General features: G+C 35.4%; 1 protein-coding gene across 1 annotated transcript; it reads right to left on the bottom strand.

Moving 5' to 3' along the window:
* Positions 1–314: 314 nt before the first annotated feature.
* On the bottom strand, positions 315–15,167 carry GABRA6 (gamma-aminobutyric acid type A receptor subunit alpha6). Its single transcript, XM_028106675.1, has 9 exons — positions 15,130–15,167; positions 14,815–14,933; positions 14,156–14,223; positions 11,982–12,202; positions 11,815–11,897; positions 11,130–11,273; positions 10,565–10,717; positions 9,004–9,263; positions 315–590 (listed from the first exon to the last, which is right to left on the bottom strand). Exons 1-9 carry the CDS (start codon positions 15,165–15,167, stop codon positions 315–317), a joined length of 1,362 nt encoding a protein of 453 aa, XP_027962476.1.
* Positions 15,168–21,780: the final 6,613 nt, after the last annotated feature.

A 21,780-nucleotide genomic window follows, 5' to 3' on the forward strand; every position in this document is an offset into this window, starting at 1 on the left:
CTTTGGAAGTGTCAGCATTTCTTATTTTATCTTATTTGTGGTAAATGCTATTCACAGTGACAATTAAAATATTGAACAATGAAGGACAAAGATTGGCAAATTCATCTTGAGTCCATCTTATTCTCTTACAAATTTTTTCTCTAACATACAGAAAAGAGGAGTAACATTAGTGCTTTTTGGCCCATACGTGCTTACTCAAAGCTATGTGTTACAGATTTTCAATGTTCAGAAAAGCATCTATACAAGTGTTAATGCTATTTAAAAAAATTCAGAAAATGAGAACTTACAGAATACAAGTTTGTCCTGGCTTCAAGCTATTCAACACTGCTGCTCACTTCCATCGTGTCTTTGGAAAGGTAAACTACCCAGTATACAAGGTTAAATCCTGCAAATGCAACTGGGAAGAGAATCCGAGAATACTGGTCTATTTTACTGGTGCCTCCAAAGGCTGGAGAGAGTGGTGGGGGTGTGACAGGTGTTGTTTGTAAGACAGGAGCTCTGGTGAGGACTTTGCAGGCCTCCGAGGATGGAACTATTGGCAAAGGCAGAGAGGTGATTCTTTTCTTCAGATGATACTTGGAATTAGGATGCTGTAGGGAAAAGACATAAATATTCAGCCTAGGTAAAAGACTAGAGATCACATAGTTATTCACTTTTTCACCATGGACAGATATTTATTGACTACTTACTGTGTAAGATAAAATATTAGCAAATTACTTTTTTTAATATTAGCACATTCTTAGTATTTGATGGTGCTACTTTTCCAAGAAAGTTGTAAAACAAATTTAAAATAATGATTTGCGGCCACCCAACATCCTAGAATTTCATACATCAGCAATTGATGCCAAGCATATTCCACATCCCAGAAACTGCATTGACCACTGGGCCATTAGGAAGAGATAAACCAGGTTGCAAAGGCTTATCCACCCCCTTCTCCTCCCTGGTGATGCATAAGCTTATAGGGCAATGTGTGTGGGCAATGAGAGGGCATTTAAATTTGGAATATATGGACAATTAATTAATACAAGAAAATATAGCAGTTCAGTTAGTTGATATCATTCTTCTAGCCTATATCCTCATCTTCACACGTTCATATATTTGAACCAGCTGAGAAAACAGCAACAAAAATTATTAAGGTGCTCATGTATGTGAAAACCAGTGACAAAGTGTCAATACCCTTAAACTGAGTGGGATGACTGTTCATCCCTTGAAATACAACTGCCTCTTAAGCCCAGAAGTTCTATATTGAGAGCTTTCTGCTTCCCATTCAGAACTTCTCCACTGGTCTCATCTACCTCCATCCTAAGTCACCAAAAAATGATTCATTTACTGACCTCAGAATTGTCAGAATTATTATATGTTCTTTTTTATCATTAGAAATCATAAAACAACCATTTTTAGTCCTGAAAAGGATATTTAGCACATTAATTGTTAGGTGCAAAGGCTAAGTCCGGAGAGTGGAGCTGGAAATGCCTAGCCCTTAGTCACACAGCTGGTAATAAACTACCCTGATCAATTGCAATGCTTGTTTCATCATCCCCACATTTTCTTGTCTTCACTCTAAAGTATTGGGTGTAGTTCAGAGACTCTAATTCTGTTTGCTTTTGACTCCTTTCATACTGTGGAGACTAGAGGACCTTGCTCTGATTTGTATTTTTTCTTGCTATATCCTATAATAATCACTCTCCTTGTGACCAGGTTGCCCTTGCTGGGTCTCTGCCTTCAAACACTTGCTGTACATTATCTCTGCTCTTGTAAAACTGCCTTGTTTTCTCCCTGGCAGCAAAATCACCACTTTGATGCCTGGCAGGGTATGTTACTCACATGGGCAGACTCCCGTGGCTTTAGCCAGCAAACCCGCAGCAACAGGATGAGGCAGCCACCTCCCCTGTGCCGGTTGAGCCACAGGACCAGAATGACCTGCCGATGTGGTGACATTTGGAGTGCGAGAAACAGCAATTCCAAGAACCTCTTCTCTCTGTATTCCCCTTTTGAATTCTGCTGTTTGATTTGTCATGGAATTTACTGAGTATCTAAATAATAATAGTCATCATTGAGAGTTCAAGCCCAGTGCACTTTTAGAGGCCATGGGAAAATCTCCCTCTTCACCAAAAGCACAAATGAGTCTCTGTAGTAGTCAAGTCTGATTTCTCATGACCATGGTGAGTTGCAAGGAAAGAATATCTTTACTTGTTATGTGTTGGCCCAGGATTGTGCTAGGGACTCTTGACAAAAATTAAATAAAGAAGATAGAAGGTAGAAGATAATTTAAAATAGTAGAGGCCTCAGTCTGCTGATCTTAGGAAATAAGTGACACTTCCTACTAAAAACATGTGATAGCTAAGGACTACTGTGCCCAGAGTCACAAGTCAGCATGTGGATAAGACCAGAGTAGTGATATTTTGGTCTCAGTGCATGCTGCCTGTCTTAGAGAATAAACATAGCACCTTCTTTCCAGAGTTTCCATCATGTATCTCAGACTCTAATTTGAATTTTCAGCCATTAACTATGTTATTGAAATAGTCTCCACCTGAAAGAGCAAAATGTGTTACTGTTTCATTTTCCAAAAAGAGTTATCCTCCTCCCAGATACATGGAATATTAAAATATTTTACTCTAGTAAAATTTCTAAGGATCATGATGGAGTAAAATGAGGGCAAGCCTTTAAAGCAGATAACTCTTTCTAAACTCATGATTTTTAACAGCATGTATTCCCTGTGTTTATTTCTTTTTTTAAGGAGAAAGAGGGCAGACATGAAAAAGTTCATTGAGACAAAAAAGTAATTATAAAACATAATCTACCATGAAGATGTAAGGCATTGTTTTATCTTCCCCTCTTTAGAGCTGTGGGGGAAAAAGTTAATTGTCAATCTTTTGGCATTGTCACAATGTCACACATGACTTAATAAGAATTACCAGATGACCCTTGTCCAGAGTTAAGCAACATCACTCAAAACACCATGAAAAATTTAATAGCATTAGCCTGGAATGAAAGATCCCCTACAACAGGATTCACCCTCTCCTCGTCTACTTCTCCAAACAGTCTCTATGGAGGGTTGCATAAGAGTTAAGAGGACAAGAGAGTCAGAAAGCCCTCGTTTGCAATTCCACATATACTACTTACCTGCTATATGTAGTTCCCATCTTTAAAGCTAGGGAAGATTATTACTTTCTCTATAAGTTTTTCTTTTCTTTAAGAATTTGAGAAAGAAAATGTAAGGTATAAATTTATAGGTAAGATAGATGGATAGACATTAGATATACATATATAATATATATCATAGATATCCTAGAAAGAGAACACTTTTTTGCCTACTTAGATGTTATAATTTGTTCAGCAGTTATCACATTTTTCCTTGTAAATATTATTTCTGTTGCACCTTATCTCCTTTCCTGACATGAAATCTCCTTATTGGTAGAGGGCATATTATTTTAAGTATAAGTGTTCCACAGTCCCTAGTCAGTGCACAGAACATAGTATGTGCTTAATAAGCATATGCTGAATCAACAAATGAGTGAAAATCCAAACGTTTCCAGGATTTCTTAGAAAAATCAGGCAAGGAGAAGAAAATAAAGATTTTGATGATTATTTTACATTATATTTTAGTGTACTGTTTCATATTACAAGTACCATATCTAAATGCTTATAATTGACAAGCACTACACAACGTTTTGCATGCATTATTTTGCCTATTCCTAGAAAAAAATATATTGTAATATTATTATTTTCATTTTAGAGATGAGCAAATGAAGGCTTAAGTGGGAAGCTCACACGGTAACTGGCAGTGTCTGAATGTAATCACTCTTGGATGTTAAGATCACACTCTTAATAATTATTATGGTTTCTTCCCATCAGCTTTAAGGTTCAGGGCATGGTTTCTCAAACACAGAACTATTGACATTTTGGGTAGGATACTTTTTTGTTGTGGAGGATTGTCTTGTACATCACAGGATGCTGAGCAGCATCCCTGGGTTCTACTTCTACTCACAAGATGCCTGTAGCATCTCCCTCCCCAAAGTTGTGACAGCCAAAAATATCTCCAGACATTGCCAAATATTCTCTGGGGAGAAAAGTCACCTACCACTGAGTATCACTGGCTTAGAGTTACAGATATCTCACTGTCCAGCAGCGATTGGGGGTGTTTCTAGCAGGCAGCAAATATGATATGTTCAAGGAAATGCAAGAGGCCTGGCTAACCTACATGCTGGATAATCAGCTCCTGCATAATTGGGAATTGGCAGTACAGGAAACTGGACTCCAATTTAGAAGAATCACATTGAATTTCTGAAGTGAAAAGAAAGCCAATTTTGCAATCCATTCAAGATACAGGTTTGCATCAGACCCCGCCTGTTCTATTGTAACCCCGGCAGCTTCAGCTGATGGTAAAATAGGTTTTTGTCAGAGTCCAGATGAGGGCTCAGCTTGGGGCTGTCACTGCTTTGAGTGGAACACCTGTGGTTTCGAATTTTTCCAGGGCTCCCCTGCTGCTGAATGCCATCCTGCTTTGGGTATTTATAGAGCATTGCTTTGTTTTAAGTAATGCCATATTGCAAAGGTACTTTGAGTCAAACTGGACTTTATGACAATCAATTATTGGATGTAAATATAAGACATTTGGAAAGTACTTAAAGCAATTTTTATACAACATTCAGTGAGTCTAATATGTTAAAGAGGAGGGGGCAATGGGTTACCTCTCAAGAGAGATATTCTAATCATGGCTGCATTATCCAATGGACAAACAAACCATCTGGTTTTAGAACCAGCAAACAAGGGCCCAAATATAAATTTGAAAATATTTATTACTTAATATTTTTTAAAAAACTATTATGTTAATTATTATGGAGGAAATAAGAATTTCAAATCAAATTTTCTTGCATCTAAGTAATAGCTGGTAGAATTGGGACAGAGACAATTCCAGAATTTCTATAAAGAAACAGCTTATTGGCAGCAATCTGCTGGGTCTGTGGTGCTAAGTACATGTCTGGAAACAACATTGGAATGTTTGGAGGGTGAAGAAGGGAATATTGGATGGGATTTGATAGAAGGTATGGGGAAAGAACTAACCACCTACACCCCTTATCTAATCCACCCTACCCTCTCTATAAGTTATGAAATAGCACAACCATGGTGAAGGGACTCAGAGTCTCTGATGGGCTTAATTCAACCCTTAGTTCTACAGAGTAATGAAAGTCTTCAAAGAAATCTCGGCAATATTTGGAAATGGGAAGTAAATCTTTCAGTATTCTATGCTTCATATCTCTCTACATAGGTGGAAGGCAACATGATAATGACCCAGCAGATCATCCCAACCTTGAAAGGGAATATAGAAAGGATATGTCTTATTTCCCTCTCTATGTCCAGGTTGGGACAAGCAACTGACTTAGTGTTTCTGGAACAGGACCAGGCTAATCCTTCTGTTCTCAGCTGAGAAAACACTTCCTCCAGAATGATGATCCCTCCAGCCTGTGTTAGGTACTCTTGTATGGCTCTTCTTTAACCACTATACATCTCTAACCACAGCCTTTATCATAGTGTATTGTTATGGCTCATTGGTTTGTCTTTCTTACTGTTCAGCAAGAAGCTAGTGAGGGAAGAGGCCCTACTGATGTCACACACGAATGTATCCCCAGCATTCTACAAAGGATATGGAACATAAGAGCATTTAACAAGTGCTTATGGTATGAATAATTCATTGAAGACATAGGTACTCAATAAATGGGTGCCAGATGAAAAGGAAAAAAAATAGTGAATAAACAATGTAATCACTATAAATATAATTATTATCCTGACGAATGAAATTTTGGCCAATTATGTTTGTAGATAATTTACCAAGAATGGTAAATTGGATGTGTCGATGGGTGGGGGGAATTCATTCTTAGGAACATAGTAATGAGAGTTTAGACCTTTAAAATAACAAGGACACTAGCAAAACATCCAAAAAGTGATTGAGGTCCAAACTTGGTCTCACACACAGAATAAGTATACCCCAGACACATAATAGTTTATGATACATGAAGATAAGAATAACTCTCTAGTGCCAAGATAGCATACCAGATAAAAGCAATAAGGAAAGTTACCATATAAGCAGGCAAGAAGCTGTGGGTAATTTGTTCTCAAAATCTAAAACAAAAAACAACAACAAAAAAACCCAGTACCTAGTTCCAAATGCCTTAAAACGAGAAAGATCATTAGTAAACCAAGCACTTCTGAGGATTTAGTTTTAGATGTCTCTTCAGGTTTGTTTAGATTTAAAACTCCTGAATTTCTTTGTCTTTATTATATTAAATTTCAAGGTCAAAATCAAAGTGATAAACTTTTTCCCATATTCATTCTAAGTAGTTTCTTATGAAAAGCAATTAGGACATTAAAATATAACCTAGAATCACATGAAACATCTAAGCACTTAATTTTATTTCAACCTCACCACATTGGTTTGCTATTTCAATGTCCAACTTACTCAAATAACATCATTTTGATTACAACTGAATAGGCGTTTTTAAATGTCATGGTATTTGAAGGAAAAAATGGCCTAGCAATCATAATATATACCATTGTGTTGTATAAATTGCAAATGTATAATTTATGTTTGTTCCTCTATATTATATAAAACAAATTGCCAAGGTTTGACGTGAATAAATAAAACATAAATGTTCTGTGTAATCATCTATATTTATTTTTGGTACCTACAAGGTTTGTATTGTTAAGTTTGCTTATTTTGATTTTTATTTTTATGCTTTGACCTACCCTTTCAGAAACAAAATGCTGCTTTTCATGGTCTTAAAGTGTTCTAAGTGAAGCCGGGTTTAGAAATAAAATTTTTCATAAGAAAAAAGTCAACTTGCAAGAAAAAAGTACTTTGAGATGATTTAAAAGCATTTTTTTATCCAGCTTCCCAAAGGACCTGCTCATTATATGTTACTATTTTAGAATTGTAGAAGATAGCTCATATGAAGACCTGAGATCTTAAATTCCATCTTATTAATAAATTATATCTTTAAAATAAAAGACAAAGAGAATACTAACTCTCTGCTTTCTCCAAGGATTTGAAATCATATTTCTCTCAGGAATACATATTTCAAAAAAATTTAAGTAAGGAAGTTGGTCTTTCTTTTTATCTCAATATCAGATCAATGAACATATTCAAAATCATTGGACTTATTTTTTATCTTGTTTCTCATGAATTTCTCTTTTCAATTTTACTGCATTTCTGGAAGGAAACTGTTAAACTGAATTCTGATAAATATGAATTCTTCATTTATAGATATATGTTAAGATGATATGTGACCATTGGGCAATATGTTGATTATATACCTATATTAATACAGATGGCTTATAACATAATAACTTTTATTTTTACAAACATAAGCTAATTCTCAAAAATATTTTCTGAAAAAAATGATTTTCCAAGTGTTTTGGATTGAATCTTCAGACTAGCACTCTTCTGCTATACAATTTATATTTTTATGGCCTTTAAAAATACACATATATAAAGAAAACATCATTAGGTCAAGGGAAGAATTTTGGTAAAAGGCGAAAGATTTATACGATCTGAAGACAAACCAGAGTATATTCAAGGGAAGAATTTTGGGAATGATCTCACATTCTGAAAATGTTTTATCTTGTGGTGTGCACTCTTTTATATATCAGGCTTTGAGGATTGTTGGAGAGGGGATAGTCTCTGCCTCTGTAAATCTGTGTGTATTGGACTTCTGTGATAAATTCCTAGTTTTTCTACCGACTAGTAACTAACATCTTCCCTCTCTGAGATACTGTTTTTGATTTGTAAGCAGAGGTAATTAGTCTGGATCACTGGATGGGAAAAAAATTTTTTTTTTAATGAGAACTAATTAAAAAAAATCTTTAAATTATATATTTCCACTTATGGGAACGGCATTATTTTATTCCTCGGAAAAAATATAAATTCTCAAACATATTTCTTAGTATATCAAAAGAGAAGTTTTGATAAGAAACTATCATATTTTTATCCAATAAATACCTGAGTATTTGAGAATAAAACACACATAGCTTTGTAGTTTTTATCATTAAAGTTAACCAGGGATTAACTGAACTACATGTGGTTCTGTGATTTAGAAATGTTCACAAGAATTGATTATATGAAGACATTTTTAGTTCAAAGTGTCGACAGTACTTGATTTTACAGAGCAAAATTTTCTTCTTTTCAACAACTACTATGTGGAATTTGCACTGACATAAAAATGTATATTTGTCAATAAGCCTATAATCCATTAAAAAAGTGTGTGCAGCTGAACTGTTGTGAAAATTTTACTCATATGTGGAATTGAAATTTGGGGGCACATATATGACCCTTGAATTATTAATGCCATCATTTGTTTCTTTTTCAAATAACCTCTGAGGACCAGAGCTTAGTCACAGCAAATCTAAACTTAATTTTATAGGTATTTATCACTGATTATAAGTCTTTGAATAAAAAACTTTAAGATACATGTATTTAATATACAAATGTGAACATGAGTGTTTTCATGAAAATCAAAAACCTTGCTTATGATTCAGCATTCGTAGAACCTAATATTCACATCTTGCCTTCATGGAATGAAGTAGCAAGCAGATTTCTAACAAAAATTGTCCATTTTATAGGAGTCCCTGTTTATTTGCCTCAGACTCTGAAGCCTCATTAGGAACTTTTTTTTTTCCACTTTATTCTCCCTAGTTGGTATAAGTAAATCTTTTCAAAGGAAACATCTAAAGGCTGAGAAGAATGTTCTCATCTCCTCTGAGAGCTTAGAATCTGCTAGTACTAGTGAGGATGATAAAAGAAGAATGCCAAAAGTTTAGAGCAAAGATAAATGAAGGATTATTGCTCATTTTTTTTGCTCTGAAGTAGGAAAAGAAGTTGGCCTTCAAATCAGAATTATGTAACTTGTGCTCAACTAATAATACTTTTGGACTATTTAGTTGTTTGTGATCACTGTTAGGCTGCCTTTTCCTATATTGATGGGTAACATTAGAAAAGTAAACAATTACCAAAACAATCTCAGCTTCCAACGGTTCTCTGGCTTTTGATATTGTCACTGGGGGTGAGGCTGCAATCTGTGCCCTCCTTTTGGCTTTCTGTGTCTGAAGATTGGTAAAGTAGTTGACAGCCGCGAACTCAATAAGAGCTGAGAAGACGAAAGCAAAGCAAACAGCTATGAACCAATCCATAGCGGTTGCATACGACACTTTTGGCAAGGAGTGCCGGGCACTGATGCTTAATGTGGTCATGGTTAAAACAGTGGTGATCCCTAAAGTGAAAAAGAATAAGAAATGCAGTATTAGCATTTGGAATCCGGTAACAACATCAAATGAGCATGTGTCAGTGGATTAAACACTCTGCAAATGTAATTTTTGTTCTAGTTTTATAATTGTTCACAATTATTATCATAAGTATTACCATTTTTTTATGTTTCAATACCTAGTATGTGCCATATACACCGTAGCTGCTCAAAAAATATTTTCTGATTTGATTTAGTTTAACTGTTATAAAGTTAAACTGATGAATAATTCTAGTTGTTTACTTAAGAAAATTTACAGCAAATTATCATATAAGTACTAAAACCTTGAATTCTTGGTCAGTTTGAATAGCTGATAATATCTATCAACATATTTAAGAAGTCTATTTGGTATGAATAGTAAACATAAAATTAGGTTCCTCATTTTTTTACATTTCTAGCTTGGTTTTAAGGTAAAATATTTACTCATGAGAAAATAATTTCATCACTCAGTCATCAGCAGTTTTATATCTTGTATAATAGTTGGAGAATATATGTAATTTGAAGATGGTCAATGTCATTATATGGATATTCTTTCATAATTTGCAGAAAGAAATCTATTTTAATATAGTAAATTAGAAAGTCAAAATCATCTGAGATTTCAATTCAACTCAGGTCTTTGCTATGAACCTCTCTAAATGTATAATCATGAAAACTTAGAAAAAGTTGGATTTTGTTATTGATGATACTTTCCATTACAACTTTTTTTCTCAAAATTAATAGTGATTCTACATATCAAAAATGGAACTCAATATTTAGGTTGAACCATGGGAAATTGGTTATATTTAACTATTTTTAGATCTAGAAAAATGACAGTTTCTTATGGTTCAACCTAATAAAGGCAAGATATCATTTATATATTAGACACGATTTACATATTAGGTTTCAATATCTTTTCCTTTCTTTTCATGAATTTACATGTCAGTTTTTACTTTTCTGCTTTTCCTTAATTATGAAAAAGCAAGTTGAGGTTTAAAAAAAGTAAAAAAAAAAAAAAAAAAAAAACTCCTAAATAGGGCACATGAAAGTCACAGAAATCCAGCCAGAATTCTTGCCAAGACAAATGTTTATGTGAATTCACCGCATAGCTTGGGATAATATAAGGGTCATTTAATATAATACATATGCCTCAATGAGATAGGAGTCTATTTCCTTTGTGGATTGAAAAAGTGCCCTAGTGTGAATATGCCCTGAACATTCACAATTCCCCCAACATATCACAAGCAGTAAGAGCGGGAGGATGCGTGGAATTATAGCCAAAGAGTGAAGCATACCAAAGACAGTTCTAGCCGGGACAGATTCCTTATTAATCCAGAAAGACACTTGGGAAAGAATGACTGTCATAATGCAAGGAGTGTATATCTGTATCATGAAGTAGCCCATCTTCCTTTGCAAGTGGAAATAAACTGTCATTATTACGTATTCACCTGTTGGAAAACATGTATATCAGTATTATTGCTGTTGACAGTGTGCAGAAAGAATGCAGCTGGAAATAAATCTTACAGATCTTTAAATTAACATGCGCTGGAATAAAACAAGTAAAGGCATATTTCACTGTATGACAAAGCTACTTGATCAGGCAGATGGTAGATACATCAGCTCATTGTTTTTGGTTGGGTTTTTTGTGTCATATACATACAAAACTATTTATTCCAAGGTTACACAAATCTTTATATGCTCATGGTTGCAAAATCAATTTTAAAGAATGCTACTCATCACTTCAAAACAGCAAGCATAGCTGAGGATGGCTAATGCAGAGAAGAAAAAAAATAGATATTTCAAAAATGTGCATGGGAGTCACCTTGCTGAATTACATTCATGAATTGGTCTAATTCTTACCTGTGTTAGATTTAATTGTCTCACTAGATACGGTTTGTCCAATCAGATCGTACTGGAGGAGACTTGAAGATTCTTCTGGGACTTCGACTGAGTAAAGTGGTCCTTTTTTCCACGTATATATGATTTCACTTTTGGGGTAAGCATCTAAATTTTTTAAACAAATTAAACATAGCAGTGAATCTGACTAGTTGTGTTTTTGTTTCCAAAGCAAATTTTTTCCATATAAAAAAAGAAATACAAACATAAATTTTCTTTAATGTTTTTCTTAATCTGGATAACTAAAGCCTCCAACTATTTACAAGATTGACAGACATGATTAAGTAAGTATATTCCTGGAATCACACTGAGAGTATCATAGCAATATTTCTCTTTTGCTTTCTGGTCTCTGACTACAATAAAATAATTATATATATGTATTTTTTAAAGACTGCTGCCTTTGTTTATTTATTTAGACTTATTTATTTCAGAGAAAGGGGTGGGGGAGAGGAGAGGTGGGAGAGGGAGACAAGTAGACTCCCCACTGAGCCCGGGGAGTCCTGAGATGGGGCTTGATCCCAGAAGCCTGAGATCATGACCTGAGCTGAAATCCAGAGTTGGACACTTAACCGACTGAGCCACCCAGGTGCCCCAATAATTATATATTTTGAATGCATTGTTTGACTCTCAGAAGCTTTTTGTAACTTACAACTCCCAAACTTGAGTGGACAAGCATGCCCATCCATAGGAAAGTTAACCAACCTCATGGGACAGTCAGCATTGATGGTAAGCCTAGGGATATTGAAATAAATGGTTCCAAGTTAGTATGATGGACAAATCATTTGGTTAGAGGAAGTTGAATTGGGGAAACCTCACCTCATGGTATATAAAATGGTTCCATTCTGCATTATTCTGAAGAGTTTATTAGGGGTTGTCATATTGTGTGCAATTGATTTTTTGCCATTCCTGAAAAAAGTGTCAGGTGTCCAGATTTTACTGACCATCAAGTTATTCAAACTCAAAATCTCAGTTGGGCCCCCAAACTTCAACCTCTCATCAGTCCAAGTCTGGCGAAAGAAAACGTCCATTGTATACTCCTAAGAGAAAATAAGATATTCATGAAAGCTGGGGAGATAGTTTATTAAGAATAGTTTATTCATTAGCTTATATACCCAATTCTAAAATTTAAGAAATAAAAAACTTTTTATGATAATAACCTTCAGAGAACCTGTGACTTCAGGAAATTATTATTTTTCTCAAATTTGAAGTTTGTAATAGTATCATAAAAGATGGGACTGTGTTGTGCAAACCTCCCTCCTGCACCTTGACCCTCTTTAACAATCTTCTTCTTTTCTATCAGTCATCCACCTCTCCATCTATTGATCTATTAATTTTCCCTCCATAAATTTAGAAAAAAATATGAAAAGATTTACAGTCTAGGTTTTGTGCTGGTCTTCCTACCATTATTAGTCTAATCACTCCCCTCAATGCCTTGTTCACTTTCAAAGGTGTCTCGAAACACCATGGTACCCCTTAGCAAACTTCCAAGGATAAGTAAACTTTGCTTGATAAGTGTACTCTGGTTGCACATCACAATAATTTTATGTTATTCTGGAGAATATAAAAGCAAATGTTACCATGATAACTTAGAGCATCATTTAAGTATCCATAATTAAAATTTTGAGTTTTAATTTGTGGCTTTTATGAAATAACATTAGAAATCTTAAGAATTATGGTGAAAGCCATTGCAAAAGTCAATGATAATTAAAGCTTTTAAGTATATCAAAATATTGCCAATAATTGATTTGCCTACTTTATGTGTTCCTGTATGAGACCTATTACTGCAAGTTGTGATTAGATTTTCAAAATATAATTTGACACACAGTATATCCATATAATAATGATCCAGGCAATAACAAGTCTCCACTGTACAACTATACTTAAATAATGAGACACATACATAAAATGAAGTGCCAAGTGTTCCCCAGACTTCAATAATATAGTATAGTATGGTTGTGGTTATTTATATTTGGGGTGAGTTAGTACTAAATGAAAAATATGATAGTAAAATAATTGAGGATTCTGGATAATGCTGACCCTCCTTTCTTTCAAGTCTTAAGACATTTATCTCTTAAATAAAGTTCTTCTCCTTCTCCTTCACTTCCTCATTTTCTTTCTTACTTTTTTCCCTCCCTTCCCTTTCCCTTCCTCTGGTACTTCTTCCTTTTTTTTTTTTTTATCCCTTCTTGCTTCTTTCTTTTCTTGTCAATTCAAAGATCAGGAAATAAAAAAGTCTCCAATAACTATTTATCCAGAGCAGCATTTCCCTAATAAACTTTAATGACTCAACTATTTAAAGAGTTATGTTCATTTTGATTTTAGTATTTATATTTTACTTTTGGGGGAAATGGTACCTGAGAACTGTGAAAAATATCATGATGCACTTTGTTCTAGAAGACTAGTTCAGATTTTCATTGCCACTTACTATAAATACTCTCTTATGACTCCTACAGTCATCTGTACCTGGAACAGAGGTCCTAGAACACCTACTGGTCCATTTGCAACACAAAAGGTACAAAGCACTAGCTTTTCCAAATGATGCCCTTTACTGTTTTAATAAAATATACTGAGAATGATGTGCTACAGGAAACAGCTATATTTTAAGTTTCATAGATACTTTCAATATACTCTTACGTGACATATCTTTGTTGATTTTTCTTTTTTCTATTCTAAAAATTTACCAGGACTTCATAAAGATGGGGAAAATCTTATCTTTGTAGAAAAGAATCAGTGCATGATATGTGGCCCAAAGAGAGAATAGAATCTTAGAAAGTCCCTCAGGTTAAAGTGTTCAAACAGAGCCCTTAGTGAAATGTGAAGGAGATTAAGCCAGTAATCTGCTCTAATGACCATGCCCTCCCAGCATGAGTACACATATTGCATTAGGACTCTGGAGCCAAGCTTGGTAACAATGCCCAAGATCGTTAGTTCTGGGACTCTGCCCTCCCACCAATAAGTAAAATTACCCTCCCCACTTAGAGCTCACTCACCATCTCCACATCTGACACGGGCCCAAAACTGGTCACATAAATGTCTGTTTTGACTTCAGTGACAGCACCTGAAATTAGGCCAGAAGAATGGCGGCAAATATCACCAGTTATTTTAAGGACACTGAACTTAATGACCCTACCACAAAGTCCCTTCTCATGGTCAGAACCTGCAATCCATCCTAAAGGAATCCGGTAGCAGGAGCCCTTGGGTTTTTCAACTCTGAAAACTCATACCAGTTGCATTATTTTGAAATTTTTCTGGTCAAATGGGGAATTTAAGGAATGGAAGAGAACTAAGTTAGTATTCTCATAAAAATTATAACAATAAGTAACACATCTTATAGTTTTTTTGGGACAAATGCTTAGAAAAGTGCTTTAGATGGAGAATCTCATTCTACACTCACACAACTCTATGAGGCAAGCACTGTTCATACTCCCACACTACAGCTGAGGAAGCTGAGGCTTAAGCGGGTTCAAATAACATGCATAGAAGGTCACAAACAGAGGAAGGGACAGAGACTGGACAGGAACACGTGGCCTCTCCCAGTACCCCTGCACCTTACCGCTCTGCTATCTTTATGAAGCCTCTGGGTCTTGGAACAGAGGGAAGGGGGAAAGAGAGTAGAGATATTTGGTTTAGTAAGAATGCTGCTTCTCACCTCCAAATCCCGGCCGCAGCCGGTTGTCATAGCCTTCAAGCAAGTTGTCCAGGATACGACTGATGTTTTTGGAGTAGAAGTTTCCTTCATCTTCAAGTTTCCCTAGGGTATTTTCTACCCTGTGAGTAAACAGTCCATGATCCTCACTCCCAGGCTCAGAGAGAATAGGCTGTTCAATCTACTCATCAATCCCACCACAAATACATGCCACACCACCCAGGCTTCTTCATGATTTGGTATAGAAGTCACCCAGTAGGTATGTCCATTCACTTTCCTCTGAACTAAAAGGAAAAATCAGAAAAAAATCTTACTCACCATAGAATAAGGTACAGCCAGGGCAGAGGCGATGCCATCTTTCAGTGCTCTGCAATGTCCAGTTCACCTGGGTTCTCCTCCCTCTTAACAAGCCCCCCCCTTTGCCAATCAACTAGAGTAATCTTCCAGACCCCTCATATCTCTTTTTCCTGTTTGTGTCCAGCCAGTAATCCATAGATGAAGAGGTTGCCAACAAAACTTTAAATGTTCCCCTTGCTCTCTTGTTCTCGCTTCTGCCTTTTCATGTAGAACAAGGTGGCTTGTGGTCTTAGACTACATCCTGATGGACACTCAGCCTCTTCTGGTGGACTCACTTGGGAAAGGAGTCTGAAGGGACAGTGTATGGTTGGAGAGCGGTGACAATAATCGAATAAGGCATTAGGGGAGATTAGAAGGAAGAAATCCACTGCTAGTTTTGGCATGGAATTAGCAGGGTCCTGTGAGGAAATCTGGAAAGCAGTGGCATCTCGCTGAGAGAGATTATGTTCCAATGGGCTCAGCATTTATTATTTCTGTGGTTCACAGAAGGATTCCTACACAGCTCTTACTGCTTAAAAAGTCTAACAATATTGAGATCCTTTTGGGTTCTCTTTCTGATTTAATCATCTTTATTGCATCAGACACACCTTTCCTCCGCATTTAAAAATTGTCCCTCATTATTCTTTGAAAAGTTTTATAATACACTAGAACAATGCCTGGCTGTCTTGCTATTGGGTTAATATTTTTTAAGTACTTTGCTGATCCTTCTTAAGATACAACATCTCAAGCTAAGCCATAAATGGGTCCTACTACTATCTTTAGAAACTTGGCCAGTTTCATGGATGCTGCCTATAAGAGACAATGTCCAGAAAATATCTGATTAAGGTTATCCATGTAGAAATACTGTAAGAATAAAGCATCTATGGACATGGTTAATGATGATGTTGCTGCACTATTTCACTAGGCTTGCCACCGGTAAAAAGCAAAATGTTTGAACCCAAGAAATAGCATTCTCTGCCTAGTCTGGTAGATGGAAGTTGACGTAAAAGAAGTCACTTTAAGCCTTAAAATTTAAATCTCTAAATAATTTAAAATAAGAATAAAGAAAAGCATTGTGAATCTCTCTCTATATATATATGTAGAGAGAGAGTATATATATATATATATATATATATACACACACACACATATATATACACATTTTTTTAAATTTCTTACGTTGTTTTACTTGTGCTAAGCTGAAACGTGCACCTTGGTCCTAGCTCTCACCTTTGAAACCATACACAATAATTTGTCAGGGAAAGAGCACATGGCAGCCATTTAAACAAATATATCTATCATGTCCTCTCAAATTTAAGCTAAACATTCCTAAAATCTTTTGTTCCTTACAAAACCTGATTTCCATATATCTTCTTACTCTTTTCACTCTAAACTTACTCTAACTGATAACCACAACACATTTTCAGCTCCCACTGATTGTACAGTTATAATCTAAACCCTAACTATCTGGTATATATGATGCTATGAAATAATTCTCTGTTCATTTTTACTACAACTTACTATTTTCACTAGAAAATGCTGCCTCTGTCATAGGACTCTGTATTGATCTCTGTAAACTTGCATGATTTTTTTCTATCAATATGTTTATTATCCATCTCTGATTTTTATTATCAGTGAGAAAACTTAGGTGTTTAAGATTGGATTTTTTTATATGGTTAAAAAAATGATCATGGGTGAGTTGTACCTACTCTTATAGAATGGGCATGTTTTTCTCATTAAAATTATTTATTTAAAAGAAACAAATAATAGGTCACATTTGTCTCTATAGGGAAGATTAACTCCTACCATCACCACCAACAAGGTTTGTGTATAAAATAACTTATAAAGACTCAGGGTGATTAGAGGAAATTATTGCACAGAAAAAGCAAACTTGGCACCAAACAGTAAGTAGTACTTTCTATGATATAAGAGAACTATCAGTCTTCTCATGTATAGAAGGGGCTTGAACCAAAGGATTCTGGTATTTATGTAAGTACTTCCCACCTAGTAAGAACTTGAAACATTTCCTGTCTGTGTTAGAAACTGTTATGGGGAGCAAGTCAGTCTAAAAATAATAAATGCAATTTAAGACTGTATCAGTGAAAATTAACATAATATTAATAACTACCAAATATTTAACATTTACTATTTGCCTAGAATTATGTTAAGAAGTCCATATACTCCAACTCATTCATGGCTAACACAAAAATCTATGAGTTGTTGTATAATTGAGTCCATTTTGTAAATCAGCAAATGTGTAACTTGCCTAATCTCACAGCTGAAAAATGGCCGAATCAGAATTCAAAACTGGGTATAAGCTAAGGCTACTGGACTGAACACAGTGAAAAATAAAGTTCCATTCTATTAAAGAAATAATTTCTAACTGTGGTACTTATCCAAAGATGGAATGAGTACCATAAAAGAAAATGAGTTACCTGTTAACAAAATATTAGTATAGCATAGAACACCATGGGTAGGGTTCATGGATGTATGTTTCAGAAGGAAATGACATAATCCCTAAGAACATACAGTAGGAGATTGAGGCTATTTGGGCCATTGTGAAGAAGAGCTGTTTGGTAGAGACCTCAAGTGACTATTTGGATTCAAAGATTCTGTGATGGAATTTCTCTGAAATGATGTGAGAAGAGTGATTTAAAGAGGTTTCTAGTGGTAAAATGTATCTTGGTGGTGCACTGGAGGAGAAAAATGGAGAGATAACTACTAGGCTGTACTAAAGGAAGAAGAAAAAGTGGTAGAATATGATAATAGTTAATAGTTATTGAATGCTTACTATATGTCAATCATGTACATTGATATTATCTCTAATCCATGCAACTACCTTGCAAGGTAGCAATTTTATCTTTACTTTATAAAAGGGTAAAATAAGGCTCACAAAAGATATGTAACTATCTTAATGTCCCAGAGCTAGTAATTGTCTCTAATTCCAAAGTATACACTTTTATACTTGATGCTTTACATATGATAACTCTGATTCTGTTTTCTGAAGTTGGGTCTCTTAAACTCTCTGGACCAATAATATTTTTTATATTGTTAAGGGATACCTGACCTCTCTGTGGGCACTAGAAAATTTCCATGCAATACTGTTTGGGAATCCAGTGCAGTAAGAATAAAATTGCTCTGGGAGACAAAGGACAATAAAGAGAGAGTCCTCTGGTCACCAGCTTTAAATTGTTCTGGCTTGATTACCAATAGAATGTTGAACACATTCTAAGGCATGAAAGTAGAGGCAGGCAATATCAATTTCAAATCCTAAAACACAAACATGGAGGAACCAATTGTCATGTCCAAAAAAGATCACAGGTCTATAAATTCATGATTTATACACTTCAATTTAATGTTTATTTATTAAGTGCTTGATGACTAGCACTTGATGCTGAGGATATAGAAATTTTAAAAAACAATGCTTACCCTTAGGAAGTTCATATTCTAGATGTTAATATCAACATAATAAAACTGATAAGATACTGAGTGCTAAACATGATTAATTATTAACCATGTGCAATGGGAACAGAGTAAAAAGGTATCTGTGTGTGGGGGTGGTGGTCAGTGATTATTTCATGAAAGACACAACATTTGGACTGAGTTAGAGACATTGAATAAACTTTTAACAGATTAGGAAAGGCCATTCCAGGCTGCATGATGAACTCAGAGGGGTGGCAATTCATGATATCTTTATAAACCGCAAATAAGTCTGAGAAACTAGAAAATAGGAAACAAAGAATACAATGGATAAAAAGTCTGGAAGATAAACATAGTCCAATAGAGAGAGATTTCATGCTTCTCACTGGAGGATTTTAGAAAAGCCATGGCCAAAAAAAAAAAAAATAGAAAAGCCATGGCCATGTGTAGCAGACTACGATGGAGTTGTCTAAGGAATTCATATCAGCACTTTTTCTCTGAGACTTGCCCTACTATTTCTTAGGGGTAGGGACTTAATTTGTCATGTTTGTACTGCTTGATCCTGTATCAAGCTTCTGTTGATTATACCACTTTGGTATTAGCTAACTCAGGTTAATTAGCAGGCAAGTTACTTAGGCAAATTATTTATTATCTCGAGGTATCATATTCATCACCTATAAAATGGAATTACAGGATCTTGATGAGGATTACGTTAAAAATGCATTCAAGCCTTTATCACAGGAAATTGCCCATGGTAAACAAACAAAAACACCCATCAACATCACTATTAATATCATCACCCATAATCATCATTGTTTTCATTTTTGGCCAAACCAATTTTTTTCTCCAGCTTTTAGAAATGAAGCAAAAAAAATTAGAGATTGGTCTATGTCATTTGCTGAGGCTGCCAGTGTTAGAGGAAGGCATGTTTGACCGAATTCATGCTACATCAGAGAAATATCTACGGACAGAGAGAAACCAGAAATGCAGTGGTCCTACAGAAAGAAACAGAGACAAATCACTGCAACCCAAAAATCTGAGAGAGCAGCTGCCAAATTTCTGATGGCCTCCCTGATTCCATTCCTTCATAATCTAGGTGTCATTGCTGCCCTGAGTTCCCCCTTAAAGCACTGTATCCTTTTTATAGATTATTTTTATTTTTATTTATTTATTTTTGCTCCAGGTAAGTGGGTTAATGCCACTAGCTCCTAAGGGGTCTTTTATATCTCAGAAGACTACATCCCAAACTTGAAAGCAAAATTTCAGATGATGATACAGTATGACACCTGGATGTACTGACTGCATGACCCACTGGAGAGCACACCTAGACAAAGTGGAATCATGAGTGTACTTCCTGGGCCTTCTGGAAAGGAAGGTGCTAATTGGCAAATACATAATGATCTTGCTGCTTAATGAGTCTCTCACACCTCCGTGGAGTAGAGTAAGCATTTCAGTAAACTGCATGAACTCTTTCAGGCCACTAGGTGACTACTGAGCATCATCTTCTGGCCCATGCCCCAGAATCTGTTTGCCTTTTTATCAGGTGCTTGGAGTATAGAAAAAGGACAGAATTTTGGGTTCAAGCCCAGTGATGAGCTCTGGGGAAATGTTATAGAAGTGCAAGCAGAATGGAAGTCTATTAACATGGTTTCTATTGGATAAAATGTAAATTCCAAACCTACCGTAGAGGGATATTCTCAAAGCAAGTGATAAAAATAAACTTTTGAAAGTACCATGGAAAGGTCGGAGGCCTTCATGGGAATAATTTTGTCCTTCATGTTGTTATATTAAATGACTTTATGTTTCTTCTCAGAATAAAATATAAGCGGATTGCTATTTATATATGTGTGATTTAATCTGAGAGGAAAAATAAATGATGGGGTGGAGAGGCTTTTCTGAGAAGAGGCTAAGAGGTATTTGACGCACAGTTTGGAGCTAATGACTCAGCAGTGACTGAATGATGTACACACATACACACACAAACACACAATGCTGGTAAATGCTCTCTTACAAACCCTGACCATCAAAGAAACAAATTATTTTAAAATAGACTTTAACAGGCTTTGGAGAGAGTGTGCTAGAAGTAGTATATCTAATATGTCAGAATGAAAGCTATATAGCTCTGTGAACTTGCTGTGAGCATATTGTTGTTGCTGCCTGTTTTGTTATTATGGCACTCTATCAGTAGGAATGTGTTAGATGTAAAAACAAAAAACCTAACTTGCAGTAGTGTAAACAAAAGTAGGGAAAAGGATGGAAGTAGGCAGCTCCTGGCTTTGGTAGTTAAGTAATGTCAGAGAGGACTAGGCAGCATTTCATGTTGCCTTCCTGCATGGTTGCAATATAGCTACCTCAGTTTCAGTTATTTGATCTGCATTTAACAGAAGAAATAAAGAATAGGGTCATGTAGCCCTGTCTAGCTACAGAGGAAGTTGAGAAACTTACAAGATATTCTTTGCTTTCTGATTTAGGAAATGAATAAATACAGATAAATATTCATATCAATCCTACAAAAATCTTTTGATACTTGCTGTAGAAATCTAGATAACTGAACTGATTACAATAGCAAGGAATATTCTTTTTTAGTTTTGTCATCCTTTATAACGTAGGTGGCCAAGAAAGATGAGGATTAGGAATGGAAGTAAAGTGGTCTATCTGTCACAGGCAGGGATCTGCCTCTAGGTAGATTAATTACAGCAAGATACCCCTTACTCTGGTATGATGGCTTAGGGAGTAGAGTGCAGGTTACATTTCTGTTGCCACTGGCACACTCAGCTTTTGGGCCAGGTACAATCTGCACGAATATGTGCAGAAGCCTCGTGACAGGCTTGTGAGAATTTTGCAAAAATCCTTTCTCAATATTTTTCTTAATATCTTTCTCGATAATTTAAAGATATTCTGCTGAATTCCATTGTCATTTATTACGGTTAATACAGCCACTGTCCAAAAGGCTAATAGAATGAGAGACCTGATATTCAATTAAAACACTTAGACCATCAGAGGCCTAAATGGTTGAAGCACATTAGTTTAGCACCTACCAGAATAGGAGCTGGGTTCCTGGGTTGCATTTGTAAATTATAAGCTGATAAAATTTTTTAAAGTTTCCTACAGGAAGGAATCAAAAGACGTTATACCTGTTACATCTATTAGTATCCATTATATTAAATCCCACCTGGAAAATTTCTTTTTTTTCCTTTTTAAAAAAATTTTTTA

This window comes from Eumetopias jubatus, unplaced genomic scaffold, assembly GCF_037043125.1.
Source record: "Eumetopias jubatus isolate StellerSeaLion01/CBP00866 unplaced genomic scaffold, mEumJub1_p1.0 scaffold_5, whole genome shotgun sequence".
In the NCBI taxonomy this organism is placed as follows: Eukaryota; Metazoa; Chordata; class Mammalia; order Carnivora; family Otariidae; genus Eumetopias; species Eumetopias jubatus.

Excerpts from the sequence above, each read along its gene's own strand:
- GABRA6 (XM_028106675.1), bottom strand. The coding sequence starts at position 15,167 with ATGGCATCGCCTCTGCCCTGGCTGTACCTTATTCTATG. Across the intron at positions 14,224-14,814 it reads GCTGCGGCCGGGATTTGGAG|GTGCTGTCACTGAAGTCAAA; the intron begins GTGAGAAGCAGC and ends GCCTAATTTCAG. Across the intron at positions 10,718-11,129 it reads GACAATTAAATCTAACACAG|GTGAATACGTAATAATGACA; the intron begins GTAAGAATTAGA and ends GTTTTCCAACAG.